The 19203-nt window shown below is 38.8% G+C and overlaps 1 protein-coding gene across 4 annotated transcripts in view; it reads right to left on the minus strand.

Annotated features, from left to right (window-relative positions):
* magixa (MAGI family member, X-linked a) overlaps positions 1–18928 on the minus strand; it is a 36225-nt gene extending 17297 nt beyond the window's left edge. For all 4 annotated transcript variants that reach the window (XM_056773146.1, XM_056773145.1, XM_056773149.1 and 1 more), the window contains exons 1-9: positions 18618–18928; positions 13940–14229; positions 11931–12047; positions 9394–9513; positions 6182–6355; positions 5148–5325; positions 4239–4309; positions 2685–2852; positions 49–541 (exon numbers count right to left, since the gene is read on the minus strand). In XM_056773146.1, the coding sequence (XP_056629124.1) occupies positions 49–541; positions 2685–2852; positions 4239–4309; positions 5148–5325; positions 6182–6355; positions 9394–9513; positions 11931–12047; positions 13940–14219 (1601 nt within the window). In that variant the 5' untranslated portion in view covers positions 14220–14229; positions 18618–18928. The remainder of the gene's footprint in view (positions 1–48; positions 542–2684; positions 2853–4238; positions 4310–5147; positions 5326–6181; positions 6356–9393; positions 9514–11930; positions 12048–13939; positions 14230–18617) is intronic.
* Positions 18929–19203: the final 275 nt, after the last annotated feature.

Raw genomic sequence — 19203 nt, forward strand, 5'->3', positions numbered from 1 at the left:
TTCAGGAACAACTTATTTGACATTATCTAAACCCGCCATGTTACCTACCTGCGTGTGACGACAGAGCTGACCTCTGTATCGCTGTGACTAGAGCTCATTCTGTCCGAAAGGGGAGGGCCGTTTGACGAAGGCACTGCCCCCAACCCTGAAGTCCCCCCAACTCCGTTACCGTTAGCCATCGAATAGGAATTTTGGGGTGCCGAGTTGCCGTTAGCATCCAGAGACTCTTTCTGCATGCGGGGATAAAAGTTGTTGTGGTGGGACATGGAGCGGCTGAGGTTTAGGATGACAGGCTGGTGTCCATCGGGATGTTGTGGCTGGGTTTGAGCATAGGGGGGGACAGCAGGGCTATTTTTTTGGGGATCAGAGGGAGAAGACAGGCTGGTTTTGGGGCAGCCATCGGGGTTGTAAAGCATGGGGTAACCTCGACGAAGAACAACGTCTACGCTGTGACCCATGGGAACGGATTTCAGCATTTCTACCACTTCTTTATGGGACAGACCAAGCACGCAGGTGTCATTGATGTATGCCAGGATGTCAGCTGAGAGGCAGAGAAAACAACAAAGGAAAATGTATTTTATTTGGTATTCCATTGTATAAACCATGAGCTCTGAATCATATCATGAAGAATTGTATCATGACATTTTCCAGACTGGTTTGAACAACTCCTTCACTACTTAAACCCACAACTTTCATAAGTCTAAAAAGTTTCACAAACTTTCACAAATTATTGATGCTTCTCGAACTGCTAAAGAAATACAAAACGATAAGGCCCCTTTAAAGAAACAGCTCAGCCAAAAATGAAAATTCAAATCATCATTTACTCACCCTTGAGTTGTTCTAAATCGGTAAAAAAAAAAATCTGATGAATAAAGCGAAAGATATTTGGAAGAATGCTTGTAACCTAACAGTTCTTGGCCACCATTGACTACCATAGTAGGAAAATGACAATGCTAGTCAAAACTGTTTGGTTTCACAGATTCTGCAAAATACCTTCTTTTCAACAGAACAAAGAAATTTATAAAGCATTTTTATTCCCACTATGGTAGTAGGACATTTTCACTTTTGGGTGAACTGTCCCTTTAAGAAGTGTGTGTTTGTATGATGGTTTGACTACACACGTGAGTGAATGCTGATGTGAAAGACTGTCAGATTAAAACCCACAGGCCCGTCTGGATTAAGAGCAGATCAGGAGATTCAAACCACGAGACCCTTTCAATAACTTAACACGCACACAGGAATTCTAAACTAATCCGGAAATGGGAGGGATTCATATCTTAAAAATAAAAATTGAGGATTGGAGGGATAGAGAGATTTATTAGAAGATTGGGAGGAAATCAAACAGCTCACGTTCCCCTGGGAAAATCAATCTTTCATCAATATCTCCGGGTTTGACTATAAATCCAGATCTATAAGGATTTTGTCTCTCCTTAAATGTGCTGAATGTCCTCACACTAGTTTAAATTTGACCACAATGTCCATAGAGAAAAACAATTTTTTGTTGTTGTTGAGGGTAAAACCATTTTATATCTCTTCACAGATTTTCTTTGCATCAGTAGGCTATTTTTGTCTTGCGGTGTAGCAGCATTTTTAAATTGTGTAAATAAAGAATTTTTTTATTGTAGTTCTCTCAATTTATTGCCAATGAACAATTGTAAGCATGAACCTAAACATGGAAGCCTGTTTAAACATGAATGCAAAAAATTATCAAATAAAACAAAAAATAAAGTAAAAATTGTTGGCCACAAAATTATATTTTGACATTTTGCTTGACATTAAGCTTTGTCATGTGATTGTCCTTTGGACAAGTAATTTTGTCAATTACTTGTCCGAGTACAAATATTACTTGTCCGAAGATAAAAAATGATATTTAATGTCAATATAATTGTTTAGGATCCTGATTGGTCATGATTGCTTATAAGTGTTTTACCTCGTGTCCACTGCCTAAATTTGTTAATACTCTCCATGATTGCTATAGAACAAAGGCAGGGTTGTATGTTCACTTTTTATGCACTTTTTAGGCTTTAAAGTTTTGTAGCAAAGCCAAAAAGATGTAGCACAAGTATAAAATATATGTTGTCATCATTAAAAAATATGCAAGAGCTGTTCATCACATGAATAGGCAGGTAATTGACAAATGACAATAATGTTACATACAGAAGCATAAATGAGGGCCATATCATTTTAAGTGATCTAAATTTGTTCTGTGTATTTTTTTTTCTTTTATACAATAGTGGTATATTTACTATAGCAAATTGCAGTTAATTCCTAGATACTATAGGGTTTTTGAACCTTACTATACAGTGTTTTCTACATATTATCCATTTACTACAAGGGTACTACAATGTCCTTTAGCAATTCCCGTCTGAGTGTTCTTTCAAGTTAACGGGACTTTTAACGGGAAGACACTTTGGTTTTACTGTGTTGCTGCATTCCAATTCACCTACTTATACTGTGAACTAAAAGTATGTACTATTTTTGTTGCACACTTGACCTTAAAAATATATTTTTAGCCTTTCTGAAAAATGGCTACAGCCCCCTACAACCAGACATAACAATAAATAACAAATGAATCCCTCCAATCCTCATAAATATTATGATTTGTCTGATCAGTATACCACACAGTTACAGCTGCAAAGGTTTTTTTCAAGTGCTATCGGTCAAATAAACTCTTAGAGCCTCACCTGTTTTGAGTGCAGATGGACCTCCAGGTGTAACACTGTACACCTGCAGGAACTCTCTAGGTCTGCTGCCACCCACGATGTTAAAGCCAAACCCACGAGGCCCTTTCGACAGGCGGGTGTGTATGGAATAGCCCTTCAGTTCGGATGGTTGCTCTGTGAATGCAGGTACTGATTCACAAACACACAAACATGCCGAGTTACCTTTAGGGTACAAAAAACATGGAATGCTAAAACCACAAAGTTCCTACAAAGCCTTTAGGAGAGTGGTTCTCAAACTTTTTTCAATGTAAGCCCCCCCAAATAAAGATTTATAATCTTAAACTTTAAATTAAAGCAACATATATTTGGTTATACAAAGCTAGAACATCAATGATTTTGGTTGGTGGTTTTACTTTGACCTGACGTTTGATTAAATCAAATTTATGATACTTTTCTTAACTTAATAAAATGCAACAAAATCTGTGGCCCTCTGGATCCATCTTGGTGTCCCCAGTTTGAGAACCACTGCTTTAGGATACATGTTCACGGACGTGTCGAACAATTGTGCCATCTGCTGGTTGAGGGGTGTACAGCAACTACAATTCATTCACATATAAATTACAGCGGTGATGTTGTGCATCTAAAGAACACTTCTGTTTAACAAAAGGTTCTTTGCAGTGGAAAAACATTCCTTAGATTATAAGAATGTAATGGTTCTTCAAAGAATATTTCAGTAAATGGATGTCTGAGGAGCCAAAAATAATTATTGTATGGCATCACTGTGAAAAACCTTTAGAAGCAGTCTAAAAAAAAAAAAAAAATCACACTTTAATTTCCAAATTAATATTGCATTATAAATCCTGGATTATTGGGTCTCATTTATCAACACAAATTTGTTCGTAGTGTGTGCGTAAGAACACTTTCACTCAAAGTGTTAGATTTTCCAAATTGTACTTATAAGTAGAATTGTGTGTAAATATAAGCACACCTCTGAGCTTGCTCATGCAGAAAATGTAGTGGTAGAACAGTGATACTACAAAAAGAAAGTGGCACCGTGTGTTTCCCGTGTCCTTTATATGTATTATATTTACAAATGATTAAACCATATTGCCTGTTTGTGACATTTGAAGATTTTTTGGGTACTTAGACATTCGTAAATTTAATTTGAAGAACAAAATATAGTCCCTTTTTTACACACTGTTGATTAATGAGTTCCCAGGTTATTAATATGTTTTTATTCTATTGGACACCCCAGTAAATTTTGGCATATACATATTTGCACACGTGTACACGTGCAGACAATGAATTGCTTAGCTAAAAAAAAGACTTCTTAAATATAAGAGAGTATGCACTGAGTGATAGAGAACATTAAGGAAAGATGAGAGGCAAGAACAGGAGAATAGAGGACAAGGGTTGAAAGGCAAAGGAAACAAGGAATAAGATGAAGGCGTGAGAGAAAGAGTAAATGGCTTCAGGAAGGTTTGTCATTAATCTTTGTGTGAGGACTGGGGAGAGAGAGTGGGTGTGCGCTTGAGGGGCAAAAGTGAAGACAGGCACACACACATGTATACTCACACTCGGTCTTGCTGAAAATCTCTTTGCCCTGAGTTCTTGGGTCCAGCCAGCTTGTGGTCTTTGAGTTATGGCTTAAAAATGAGAGAAATTTATGACAATTTTTCACTGAGTTTCATAAGCAACTTTAAGATGAAATAAAACAGAGTAATCAGCATTAAGGGGACTTCATTTTCATGGATTAAGGCAAAGATTAATCTGCATTTAATATAGGGATGGGCATCTTATTTGTGGAAGGAATTTGTATGATTTTGGGCTGTATTCTAACTTTCTGATTCCATTAATGATTCTTTTTTTAAATGATAGTTCACCCAAAAATGAAAATTCTGTCTTCTTTACTCTTGTCATTTTAACGGCACCCACTCACTTGCATTGGTTTTGTGCCCATACAATAGAAGTGAAAAGGTGCCGCCACTGTTCGCTTACCAACTTTTATTATCAAAATACCTTCTTTTGTGTCGCCCAGAAGAAATAAAGTCATACAAGTTTGAAATGATAAGAGGGTGAATATTTAATACCGTTTGTTTTTTTTATAGTGAACTATTGCTTTAAGGGACAAAAAATGGACAATGATTGGAAAACAATACTTATTACTATGCTTTACACCTTTTTTTGTGAAATTGTGATGATATTAAACCAAATGCACACGCTTGTCAATTTCATTCAGAAAAGTGAAAGAATGCTGTTGTGGAAGAAACTTACAGGTTCCACTTAAAGATTCCCAAGTTCAAATGTGGCTTTCACGTGTTAAACATCAAAGCGACACGTCAACTATGAGTAAAATCTTTCATCACTTGAGGAAGGAAATGACCTTCCACGTCTATTTTCACACACTCTATTTCTTCTGTTTTTGCTCTCCACCCCTACCACTTTTCCCGTAATCCTTCAATTTTCTTCCTCCTGCTGACTCACTTGATGTAATAGGGTTCGCCCGTCTCGCTGAATGCCAGCTCCCAGTTTTCAGGCAGCACCCCTCCACGCGCACCGTTCTCCATGGCAACCCCTCCATCCCGCCCACCGCATGAGTCCCAAGTCTGATTAGGTGAGACAATTGTGGTGGGAGGGGCGCTGCTGGCTCCTGCAGACCCCGCTGGGAAGTAGAAAGTGGATTTCAGTGAACATGACGCGAGATGTGGCCATCCCGTATATTCTTGGGCAACCTCGGGCCAGTAAAGAGGTCACACTGTTCGTGTTATTCTCATGTTGCCATCGCTTACATGAAAACGGCATCAAACATTGCTGTATGATGTTTAATGTGAAATGTATACAAAATATAATATGTTTACTACAAAATGGTAAATATGTGAAGTCAATCAAATAAAGAGATCTTGACATTTTATCCACAATATAATAGCCTAGAAATATAGTCACATTATTTTGCATTTTGAAATATTCGGATTGGTCAATTGCAGTTTCCATTTTTTATAATGGCCATTGAACTGTTTATCTGTCTGGTGCTCTCGAAAATCAATAAGAAGCAATCTGGTAGCTACAGTCATATCTCATAATATGAAATAATAATAATAAAGTCAATGTGATTTTCAATCAATATTTTGTTTTTCCATTTACGTTCACTTATTTTTTTATGCAGTAAGAAGGCATTTCAAAACCACAATAATGTACAGTCGGTTATTATTGCAAAACAAAACACTTTAGAATGACAAAATATCCTTTAGTCTAATTATTTTGCCAAATTGACTGCACTGCACATTACGTAAAAGCAAATAGGTCTTAAGAAACCAGAGCTTACGGCACACAGAAGATAAGAAATCCTGAGGAGGATCTAAACAAATAATGTTTGTGAATATATGAATGTACCAGTAGATATCTGAAATGCTTGCAATCTCAAGGAACTCGTTTAAAAAAGTTTTATTGATTTAATTTAAGTTGGAGCCAAGAGCTGAGTCAACATGGTTTTTGTCAGGTCTCATCTCATAAAGCCATACCTGACAGACCAGAGTCTTCCTCACTGTTTTCGCCTTCCTCCACAGCTTTCTCCAGGTTGCTGAGCGATTTGCTGCGTGTACGGAAGTTCCGCAGAACGTTTCGATGTTCCTGGTATGTAATGGGGGGGCTTTCTGGACCAATGTGGACAGGCCGAGGAGTGCCGTAATAGTTCCCTGTAAAGACAAGAGATATTTAAAGCCACAATTCATTGTGCTCTCCACCCAAAAAAAATGCACAAAGCAAACCCTTTAGACACAATGCAAAATATGCGGTAACAGAAGCAGTCCTTGACAAGATCATCCGTCTTCAACCTTAAAGCTACAGTGTATAGAATTGACCGAGCTGTGTCTTCTTCAGTTGTGGGCAAGAACACTAGAAAACGATAATCTGAACAGCTTGGGTCATTATGGCTTGAAACTGATTTTTTTTTCTCTACATCCTTTGAAATCTTAAAATTTTTGATTAAATTGTAGGTTTAAATCACTTTAGTTCCGAACTTTTATAATTATTGCTGCTACTGGCTGTCACTGCTTCAGATCCTGCTATCTTTAAACCCTTAATCACATCTCTTCTGAACTATTAAGACAGGATGTTCCAGAACTCTCTCAGCAATAAGATCAGACTGGATAACATTTTTTCAACAAAAAGAAATCCTATTATTTATTATTAGGTGAACAGAACTAAACTATTATTCATGATTTAAGGCAACAGTTCACCCACAAATAATTTTTTTGTCATAATTTGTCCTTTTCTCTATCCTGCAGAACAAAAAAGAAGATATTTTGAAGAATGTTGGTAACCGAACAACACTGTTAAGGGCGATACCCATTTTGCGTATAAAACCACACAGAAAACGCCAGCCAAAACGCTTTCTCTGGTCTAATACCCGCGGTGCACGTGCAACTGCCTCTAAATGTGAATCGCCCCTTATTCTGTCACCCAACATTCTTCAAATTATCTTATTTTGTGTTCTGCAGAAGAAAGAAAGTAATATAGGGTTGAAATGAAAAGAGGATGAGTAAATGATGAATTATTTTTACACTTTATTATGCCTCTAATTTCAAAACATATAGATTACAATTACCCTCCACCCAAAACGAAAGAGAAAAAGGCAGAAAAATAAATGTATAATAATAAATAAGGATAGAATACCTACATTCATAAGCACCTTGTAACATTAGAAACATTCTTACGTTTGCTTCAAACTCTTATAAAGGCACAATTTTTTTCGATAATTAACAATATACATATGTATATATATAAAAAAAATTGCGAAAAAACATTCTATACATCTAAACGTAGACCTATGTTCATATTTACGAAAAATACACACATACAGATATATATATATATATATATATATTTATAATATTCTACATATTTACATACAAGTGAGGCAACTTTATGTCAAAAGTATTTATAAAAAAAGTATCCCTTTATTTCATAATATATATCTTGATTTTAGAGGTGTCCATATCTTTTCAAAATATTTCCTTTTATTTCGAAGTTCATATGTGATCATCTCCATAGAGTGTACTTTAGAAAGTAAGTATAACCAAGAGAAGCAGTGTAGCGTTACTTCCGCTTGTGCCTCAGAATGGACTTTACCAAGTCCCTTGCACAGCTGCCACAAATACGGCTAGATGATGTACAACATCTTGCAGACAAATTTCCGCTTATACAACAAGATCTAGATAAAGGATACAAATTCTTCGTGGAACAGTACCTGTTTGATTATGAAGGTAATTGTTTTGTTTTCTTTTTGTGTTAGCGAAGGTGCTAGGATAAGTACTTGAATAAGTGTTCTGTCCGCTTTTTTTTCACTGTTGTTAAATTCCAGTGGGACGGCAAAATGGAAGTTCTTCTTCTCGTTTGTTGCAAGCCGGATGTTATGATACACTGCTTTGCGAAATGGCGGAGGTTAAGTTACGTCATGGTGAGAAGGGCGTATTGCTTTAAGAGCTGTTATTCTCAGTATTCTAAACAGATATAACTCATCTTTACCAAGTAGGATAGGTCCCAAAACCAAATTTTGTATTTTTATTATATTTGATTTCTTAAAAATTAAGATTTTTGGGACAACTATCCCTTTAAGACAACTTTGGGCATTCAATCCTCTCTCAGCTAAGAGCTTTGATGCACCATACACAAATGTTTGCCACTTTTACATATATTTAACGGAAGCAAACCTTCCTCTCTGCTGTCTTATTTACAGCTATAAAAAGGGATGCAAGAAAGAGGGAGAACAGGGAGGGAGGGAATGGAGACAGGAAAACTGAAACCGGGATTACTGAGAAAAGCTTCTTTTCTCCTGCACCGAGTGATAGAAAAGGAGTGCGGTCAAGCTTCTGCGGTGCATCACTGCTCAAGTGTGTTTGAAAAACATTTTTTTTGCAAACAAACATTTACTCAAAGTATTTCTGAAACACAATTCATCTTTTTTTGGCCAGTGAAAATCTAAACTACAGGCCTGACTGGGCCATCAGAAAAACTGTTCTGTAGTGACACAACCAACCAAAGGTAAAAGATATTACACCAATAATCTGCCTTCTCACTCATGGAGTCCCCCCAAAATATTTGTATTAAACATCAAGTTCCCAAGCACACAAAGATGTAGAGATAACATAAACAACATCTTACTTTCCAAAGACAGAAGTAAAGTGACGCAGCAAAACACACGTCAGCAAAACTGAATTCATGAATCCAAGAGCAGCATCTTTAAAAGATGTCAACGTTTGATTTTAATTCTGCAGCTGTGTGTGTGGGAGCCCTAACAAAGCCATCGCTCAGGCTGCATCACATGCTTGTTCTCTCTCCATTACGGCTCTTTTCAGCTCTTTCGACTAATAATGTCGGAGGACAGAACTAAGCCAGCACGGCACTTTTCTCCGCAGTCTTGGAGGATGCTTCTCTTCATTCTGATTGGCTTGAGCATTTGGAGCTTTGGCATGTCGCCCTGACCCTCACTACGTGGTCAAAAGCAGACTATCACATACAAGAATGCGTACATAAAAAATAAGGTGTTGTTTAGATGTGTTTATGTTTTAATAATGCAGTTCACTTAATAATTATCTGCTCAATTAATGTTTCCTTAACATAACATCAATACATTTTGAAAACAGTTTCATTTTTACATATGGTACCAAGCAATACAATGATAACTGACAAGACGTTAAAGTGCACTTAACATGAAGGCAGATTACAGACTGACCTTTGAACTTCCCACTTTCCAGCAGGGCTCCAGATTCCTCCAGGGAAAAGAATTCCTCAATGGAAACAAAGTTATAGTCCACCCCTGAGATTTCTCCATCCCGTGGTTGCCTTGTTGTACCTGGGTGAGGGTCAGGGGACAGCAAACATTAGAATGTACTGAAATATTAAAAAATACTTTTTGTGTCTCTTTAACATACTGTGTAAAAACATTTGATGTAATATATCAGAAAAATGTCAGAAGTAACAAACTGTTTGGTTAATTGAGCGAAGACGACAAGCCCTCAAACATCCAAAGTCAGAATCTAAAAATAGTGAGGCCAATAGCTATACAGCTGTATTTTAAGAGTTTGCCCATTATTTTTTCATAAAGTTGCATTTTCTCTTTGCTAAAAATCTAATGCATCTTTGAAAAACCTCCAGATGACATCACCATCAGGACCCCTTTCTGTCGCTTTGATGTTTCACATTCGGAACCACAGAGAAATCAAGAGTCACAGCTGTTACGCTTGTACACAACACTAATAGTAAGTTGATTGGCTTTGATAAGACAAAAAGGCGGGGTTCAGCGTCTCATATGGGAGTCTGCTGTGAGGACATGGATTCGTGCATATGATTTACACAGTGTGAGGTGACACCCGATCATGATTCCAGACACCTCAGAACACTCCCTGTTATAATACTTCAATGATGAGATTACAGAACTCCCTCCCAGCTTTCCATCTCAAATAAAAATTTGGACAAAGTGCCTCTTCCCGAGGAAGATTATCAATGCATACGTGAATTTTAAACTGAACGCTCCTCTCCAACGTTCATAACGGATACGGTATATACACTCACAGAGTAACCCGTGTGCTTTGATCAATTCGCCTTGCCAACAAAACAAATGGCTCTGAAGCACAAGTCCTCAATTAGAGGTGAACATGGTTTTATGAGGTAGTGCACCTAACACACAGACACTCTGCACACTATGCACACAGCGAGCCTCTAATGACTTAAAAGCCTTCAGCCACCTATACAATAAATCATTCCATTATTAAGAAAACACTGCATTGTCCCTAGATATTATACAATTTATGACATTATACAGCGTGAAAATCCATACAAAGTTAAATCATTCCTTCTTTGGAATATGAACAACGGAAATACAAATTTCAAATGAGATAAGGAGTGAAATCTGTTTTTGTGTTCATTCAAAACGCCCTATAGCAAAAGCATGTTCACTATTTAGTATGACACTCTGAACCTGGTTAAGGGCACCTGTATGCCTTTATACTAGAACACCTGTACTATTTCTTCTCATGAAAACACAGGAGCATCTTCAGCAGTTCACAATATTCTAATTGCCTGTAATCAGTTCAGGGATGAGACAGAAAGATAAGCCGCTCTTTGGTGTCAAAATAATGAAGTGCTTCACATTTGGAAAATCCAGTTAGTTTGAGATAAAACATGATGTGAATGGGTGTGTGTTCTCGTGTGTGCATTCATAAGCACGCATGAATGGGTGTGTGTTTGGGTGCCTGCTTACATATCTGTGTGTTTGTGTGTGTGTGTGTGCACGCTCAGGAGTGCTGAAAGGCACAGCAGGAAATCTCAGGCTGTAGACAAAGACAAATGTGCTGCTACTGGATTCAAGAGCAGGAAATAGGCAAATTGTGAATCATGCAGAACCGATTTAATGCATCAGCTGTAACGGTGAAGAGAGCCTGATGTTTTAAAGGAGCCAGCAGGAGCTATATGTTAATAAATGCATGCAATCATTTCTTAAAATAGTGGCTGTTTTGTTGCCAAGGCAAGATATGGAGCGGTGCCGTTCACAATGAGCACACTGCTGTGACATTTGATGACAGTTGCCATGGTGACGGTTAAAGTGCATTACTTTGCCTCATAGTGACTGAACCTTTGACTCCACATGATGTTTGACATGAATGTAAAGTGGATATGTTTACAGTCGTGCATTATAGCATGAGTTGACTGCACATGTGTTTTCGCTGGCTGAAGCATTTTGTATCTCTTTTCTGTTAGGTTTTTGTCCTTATTGTGTCCTTATTGTGTCATTATGCATATCTCTGTTTGTGTTTTGACTGCTGTTCTTTCCTGCAAGGGTCTTCAACTTTTTTCAGGCCAGCAAGCCGTTGGATGAGAGAGAGAAAGAGAGAGAGATGAATTGTGGATCTATTGTATATAGCAATTGCATTTTAAGCCTGGCCTATTACCAATATTAATGAATTTACATATGTTATTGACATTACATATATGAAGCCTGCACTTAAAAGCAATACATAAACCTATTGTGTACTCACAAAGTGCTGTGTAATAAAATAATAATAATAAAAAATGTATGTATAAGCATTACATAAAATGATAAAAGCGATGCACACTGCTTCAAATTGTTTTCCTTAATATGTGTTAATGTGGGCAGGAAATATTGACATATTATTGAAGTCAAACAGCATTTTTCAGGACACCCCACAGTGCCACCACAGATGTTGTACACTTCTGTTGTGTCTGTATACAGTATGTATGTGTGTCACTTACAGGGCACGGCCCGCAGGTAGAGGTTTTCTCGTATAACCTGTTGGAGTTGACTGTCCATGGATCCAGGTGTAAAACACTTGCTTAGGTAAAGCCTCAAGTCTTTACAGAGAGCTGAACCTACAGATGACAAACAGAAATGCATACATTATATACAGATAAACACACAATATACACACATCTGCTATATTAGATAAAAAAGTAAAAAAAAGATATACAACCCCACTGCTGCCAATTTACAACCAAGTTATACTGTCAACAACACTGTTCTAAAAATAAACAAACTGGAAGGCACCTTAAAATGCAACAAAATGTTAAACAGTTGGATTTTTCATCCATCCCTAATTTCACACACCGTAGGATACCACAGTAAGATCTAGACCTCCACTCGCTTCCACTGTTCCAAACACATTGAGACTGCAGAAGTCTCTAAGGTCAGTGCTACTGTCACAAACAAGTACTGCAGAGCACCTAACCACGACCTGTTCTCCCTGCCCCGTGTATCGCTATTGATTTTTGCGCTTAATATAAGCCGGTGGTCCTTTTCCCGCACAAAACACGTTATAAAACCCCATTTGAATCATACGGACTCGTGGGAAAGGTAGGACGAAGCATTTCCTTCTGATCTATTAATTTTTTAAAGTGCATTATGACCTTAGATGACAGCCAGCTTGCGGGATATTGATGGTCTTTTACACGGTGGATGGGGATTCCCCGCCATGTTATTCGACGAGGCCCAGCTTCACTCGACTCCTCACCCCACAGAGACAGCGATCAATCCGGCCGGCTAGGGCAGAGTTCCGGCGAGGTTAAATAATTGAGTTAGGGATATCACGTTCACTTAACGTCTGACTGTGGCTACAGTATACCGCGTCTACTTTACATGCTGTTGTGACAAACACCGTGTAATTAACAGAGCTGTACAAATAAACAGGTTGTCCTAACTAGGCCGTTCAACCAAGCGACAAGCGATAGTATGTGGTTAACTTCGTGCAGTGCTGCGCAAAGCAATCGGCGTATGACATAATAGTACCGCGAGAGCTATTTAAAAGCATGCGGAGCAGTGTGTTCTCCCGGTACTATTATGTCATACGCACTGTCATATTGACGATTGGTCTGCGCACCGGTGCTTGCATCGATCACCGAACCTAACTAAACATGAGGCAAACTCTGGGGTCAAACATCAGCGATTTGTTTTGCACCGTGTTTTGGTTACTTTATATGTTTGCAAATGGTTATGGGTGAATACAGCAGATGCATGCTTTATAATATCCATAAGGAAGGACGTGAAACGCAAACTGCCTTTAAAGAATTCTCGATACGATTTTCTATGGCGATTGATGACGTCACGCGTCAGCCTAGATTTGCCGCCTTCCGATTGAGAAACGGCGATAAAAAAGATGCCTGCCAGATATGAGCATCACAGAGGTCTTACAAAAACCCGGTCGGTAACACACATTTAGTTTATCAAAGCTGCTGCAATTCATTAAGGAAATATAAAAAATTTACATTTCGTTGTTAATTTAAGACACTGTTGACAATTGAGAGTGAAAATTACTCCATTAAGCAATAACTTCACAAAAAGAGATTCTTGACACCATATCATACAGAAGCGTGACATGAAGAGTAAATTAAATCCCTGTGGAGCATTATACACTGACATTTTCGGGCAGGTTAGATTAGCATAATAGATTCCTCAGGGACAATGACAGTATGCTGAAGCATGTCAAAACCCTGATCTAATTGGGATATATTGTCAGTGGGCACAGAGTTCTTATATAAACCAAGTAATTAATGCAATATAGACAATTACATAACATAGCATGCAAACAATAAGGGGTTTGTGACTAAAGATCTGGGATAACTCTCCAAAGCTTGCTGGTTTAACCCCAGCAGGGTTAATACGACTGCATACAGAAACAGCAAAACCAGAAGTTATTTGATCTGGGGTTATCCAGCATATGGTTCTTATCCACACCACCCAGTTCCCTCATCGTTAGTAATTCAAGTACCTGGTGAGACTGTTTTGATCCGGATGGGATGTGGACATGAATTCAGAACCCCTCTTACATCCCCCAAGGTTAATCCCAGGACAGGTGTACCCCCGATTTCTAGAATGATGTCACCAACTGTGGCTCCACCTCCAGGTGCTGCTGTAACGAATGGGAACTCTCCATAATCTGCTCCGCCTCCAATGGCCACGCCAAGCTCTCCCGAGGCTCCGCCCAGTGGGACGAAGCTCTCCTGCACTTTTGAGCGCCAGTGCAGCTTCTTAACAGTGGCCTTAGACATGTTGACAGCGCTGGAGGAAAGTAGATAAAATAAAGGGGTAAACATTAAAAACCATCAGTACATCAATATATTGCACATTTCTAAAAGTGCTTTGAAAATAGCGTGAATGAATATAAAGCACTTTGGATCATTTAGAAATGACATTTTGCACACTGATACATACAAAATGGCAAAATTATATTAAAATAAACTCAAAGATCATGCATCTATCATAATGCCTTCTTAGTGGTTATTGTGTCATAAGTAACGTAAAAATGCTTTTCAGACATATTTCCAAACTTGTGGTGTAAACGAGATATATTTGATGATACTTTCATCTAAGCTTGTATGAATTTGTATACACAATATGTCACGCTGGATTAAAGTTGAAGACGAAGTCTGCTTTGAATGCAATAACAAGACTGAAACATGGCAAGAAGTCAAATAAATATATAATTCATCCAAATTAATATATATATACCCATTACTCTTCTAATAGGCACAAAAGTGCCTTTGCAAACACATTTCCAAAAGTCCCGGTGGTATTCCACAAGCTAAACACATGATACGAGTCTCTAAATTGAAACAAAACAAGCAAACAGATGGTCATAATGCAGTGGGGGGTGGTTCTATCCACAAACACAATTTACATGAGCTCATTAAAAATGCATGGATCTATTTCAGGTGTCAACGATTCTGCCGTAAAGAATTTACACATTTTCAACCGATCTTCCTTTTGGGGTTTCATGTTTAAATAGGCAGAAAAAAGTAATCGGTATCTCTGTAGTGATTTTGCCAAATTATGTGTCAGGTTTGGCTGCAGAAGGCCCCCTCGGTGTACAGTATGTTTGTGTTCCTGTTAGGTTGCCTTATAGAGACAATAAAAAAAATCCTGTGTGAAAATGTATAACATTACATAACTGTCTCTGATCAACACACACCTACATTTTTAAATACAACCCTGCAGTGCAAAGATCAAATGTGTCTAATAAAAAGCAGCCGGGGGGGGGGGGGGTGAGAGTGTTTAACTGGACAACAGTCACATAGTTACAGCTACACTATTGCAGTAAAGTCAGAGGGGGGAGAGGAAAGATAGAGACTGTGCATTCCGGCTCTGCAGGGCTTTTCCATTACCTCACAGAGACAGAGAGAAAGTTATAACTCCAGGTTGTATAGAGTCGGCCTGAAGCTATGGACAAATAATGGAGCGAGTCACCTTAAAAACTAAAAGCAAACAGAGGCGTGACCACTTCAAAAGCTTAGTATCAAAGTCCATCCAACCTGCCGCAGTGTGTTCACACCTCACTTGAGCGCACACACACATGGTAGATTGTGAGTGCTGTATAAGTCTATGCTTCACCAATAGAGAACAATAGCATACAAAATTTTAATAAAACTATATTTGTAATTAATTTCGTTCAATGCAGTTCTGGAACTCCTTTGAAATTATGTTTTGTGTGTAAGGAGTTGTACACAGAACTACTCACAGTGCCCTGTTACTCTTTCCTTGAGACAAAGAAACCCAAAAATCACAAAAATACGAAATTCTGTCATCATTTACTCACTCTCATGTCTCTTCAAACCTGTATGACTTTGTTTCTGCTGCACAACACAAAGGAAGATATTTTGAAGAATTTTGTCAACTGGCACCAATTCACTTGCATTGGTTTAGCGTCCATACAATAGAAGTGAATGAGTGCCAGAGCTATTTGGTTACCAACTTCTGTCAAAATATGTGGAAGAAAGAAAGTTAAAGAGGTTTGAAATGACAGGAGTAAATGTTGACAGAATTTTCATTTTTGTGTGAACTATCCCTACGCACTTGCACCTTCAAGTTTCTTCAGATATCAAATCTGCATGTACTACCGAGATCTAAGCCCTGTCCTTCCCCTCTTTCATTAAATCCTGCTTGCATCCTCCGCATTACATATGCATGCTGAGTTTTCACGAACTGCTGGGATGTTGAGAATAATTGATTAAGTATTTTGGAAAGATGCCCAAAACTGCCACCCCATCCTACTAATGAAGAAAGAACTCATAACCCGGAACAAAGAACAGTTTGTGTTTTCCTGCTGTTCAAGAGCATTTAAGATGTTACTAATGTTCAAAGCATTAATGTTCTAGTAAATAAAATGGTAGCGTTTCGAAGTCAGTCAAACAGCTAGGACATAATTATTTCGCCTACTACAAAACAACATTACCAATAATTTTGTCAAAAGTATTCAGAGTCATTATGTGACGTGTCTTCCAATTTTACAGATTCTCAAAGTGATTACGAGGAGTGCTAACCATGCTCGAATACATTCAGAGTCAGGACTGTTTTCTGACGGCTATTCTCATTAACTCGGAGGGACTCTATGCCACCAGAGATGAAGTGCGGAGAAGATAAATCCTGCCGGACCTTCAGGTAAGTTGATGAACAGACTCGAATCGAGAACCGTTTTAATTGAAAATTAAAGTTCCAGATGTCACTGGGCCAAAGGGAGAGAGGCAGATCAGAGCTTTGGTCTGTATAGTATGACTTTCCAAGGAGGAAAATTTGCCCGCTTGCACCAACTGCGATGACGTCTACTGATTGTTAGAGAGAAATACTGAGAATCCTAATGCAGCAACTTTAACATCAATTACTGTTCATGCTGTGGAACAAGATCAAATGTTATCTAAAATTGCTCGAAGAAGAATGAGATTAGTGTACTATTCTTTCTTTTCTCTTTGAAACTAATGATTACAAACGGTGTATTGATCTTGTACCGTAGAACTGAACACTAACTTCAGCTCCAAATTAGAGAAACTATACAGAAACATCATAACTCTGTCAGAACATGTCTGTATAAGCGTCATCTCATTTCAAAATTAGATGGGACACTTCTACAGGAATCCAAAACTCTACCATTTGCAAATCAAAGCCCAGTAAGATGTAATCACATGTGTAAGATCTCTCTGCACCATCACTGCGGATCGCTACTGTGAAAAGACGCTCAGGTATATCAGTATGTCGTTATGTACTGAACCATTAAACCGTTCAGGGCATTAAAGAGCCAGCGAGGGTCCTCCTCACGGATTAAAAACAAAAACATTTCAATGCTGGTTTGTTTCACCTGTTATATTTTAAATCTGGAACTTGCAATGCATGCATACAAGGACATGGACTGACTATAGATTCTATTTTAGATTTGTTAGTGATGTAGTGATTTTTTTCACCACGGACTGAGTTTGTATGTTGGTAAGATGAAACGGCCAATATGTATTCTGGAGATGAAACTTTATGGTACCTGCACACATGCTCATACATGAATAAACATGATGCACACCTGCATATGCTAATTTGCATACAGAACCTATTGGCTGATGATTTAAGTCCCGATCTTGATGCTAGTAGCTTTTAGGAGAGTAACAAGTAAATGTACAGGAATGAGAAAAGATAAGATATGAAACTGTATACCCTTTAGGGAGAAACAAAATGTGATAGATGGAGACTGCTCTGCAGAAGAAGTGTTCTGAAAAGTGTTGTGGTCAGTGATTGTGTATCAAACCATTTCATAGATGCAATCTTATCATGCCAATAAACCTTTGAAATGAGTTGGAGAGCATAAGTGTGTGACGCCTACGGTGTGTTGGAATGCTGACTCTGAGGACATGGTAAAAGATGACCCTCAAAAAACATTGAACTGTTTATTGTAGAACACATCTTCTGCCAAATTCTCATGCACCAAATGACATCTGCCTTTACCGTTTTAAGTTTTCAACAGAAACACTGGATGAATGAAACATTTGATGTGCACGCGTGTGGCCATTAATGCTGTGGAGGGTTATGATGTGTGGTTTAAGGAGAGAGGGTCTGCATGCTGCTAACCAATGACTGCAATGGTCATTATTTACCAGCAGAGTGGACTATGAATCCCACGCGCTGTCATATCACTGCAAAATCCCAGAATCTACTTTAGACTGAACGGAGTCACAACTCAGACACATTTCTCGTTTCTTGCTCTCTAGAATTTCACACAATACACCCACATTCATTTAAACCTGATAGCCTAACCAAAGCACGCGAGGCCCATGTTTTACTACGCGGACAAACAGTTCACTCATGCGGTCCCGAGCCACTCGGGGAGACGCGCTTTTACGCGAATATCTTCTATCGCACGCTGACTTTAAATCCCGTACAGATCGCGTATCAGACCGTTCTAAAACTGCGGTAATAGTAGTTGACAAAAACAAACCAACTGACAAAGAGAGCGCTGTTAAATGCTGCAAAGGCAAAGTGGCTTCAATCGCCGCACAGAGTCTAAACAAGGACAAAATGGAATTTGCGCCGTACCTACAGTCCGTTGTGACAGGCGGTGGAAATGAATGGACAAAACCATATGGCAGTAGTATCAGATGGTCAACCAAGCAACAATGCGACGGTCCGTGACTTACCTTCATAATTCCAGCCTTTCCCCCCCGCGACGTATTGCCGTATGGCCGTAATCCTTATAAATACTCTATCAATATTGATTGCCTATCGGAGTCGCAGGTGACTGCAGATTATGCTCTGTTGGATGAGGCGGTAGCAGCGTTACGGATCCATTACAGATCCATAGCGGTTGAGGATGAATTGGAGGACAGCGTTGCATTACAGCCCAGCGCCGTTGTCTCTTGCCCTCAGGGCTGCTCTGCTAATGGAACATGGGTCAAAATTACGCTGCATTCAGTACAGCCCTGTCTTTGCAGGTTTGGCAACAAGGAAGCGATGATAAGGCAGCCAAGCGGAGGGGAGGAGAGAAGGAGGCAGGGATGGGGAGGAAACGCCGTGTATAACAGGGACGGATCGGACCGCCTATGGTGGGAAGCGATTGGACAGCGCGGGGCGAGACTACATGAACGCGCCGTGACTCCTTACCCAAATACTTCAAGGGACACATTTGAATTGATAATGACTAGTTTGCGATTGTCATTTCCCACGGTGCAAAATACGCTCAAGTACTCCAAACTTAAAGAACACACTCTTTGTATTTTGCTTAGA

The sequence above is a fragment of the Triplophysa dalaica genome, chromosome 18 (genome assembly GCF_015846415.1).
Source record: "Triplophysa dalaica isolate WHDGS20190420 chromosome 18, ASM1584641v1, whole genome shotgun sequence".
NCBI lineage: Eukaryota > Metazoa > Chordata > Actinopteri > Cypriniformes > Nemacheilidae > Triplophysa > Triplophysa dalaica.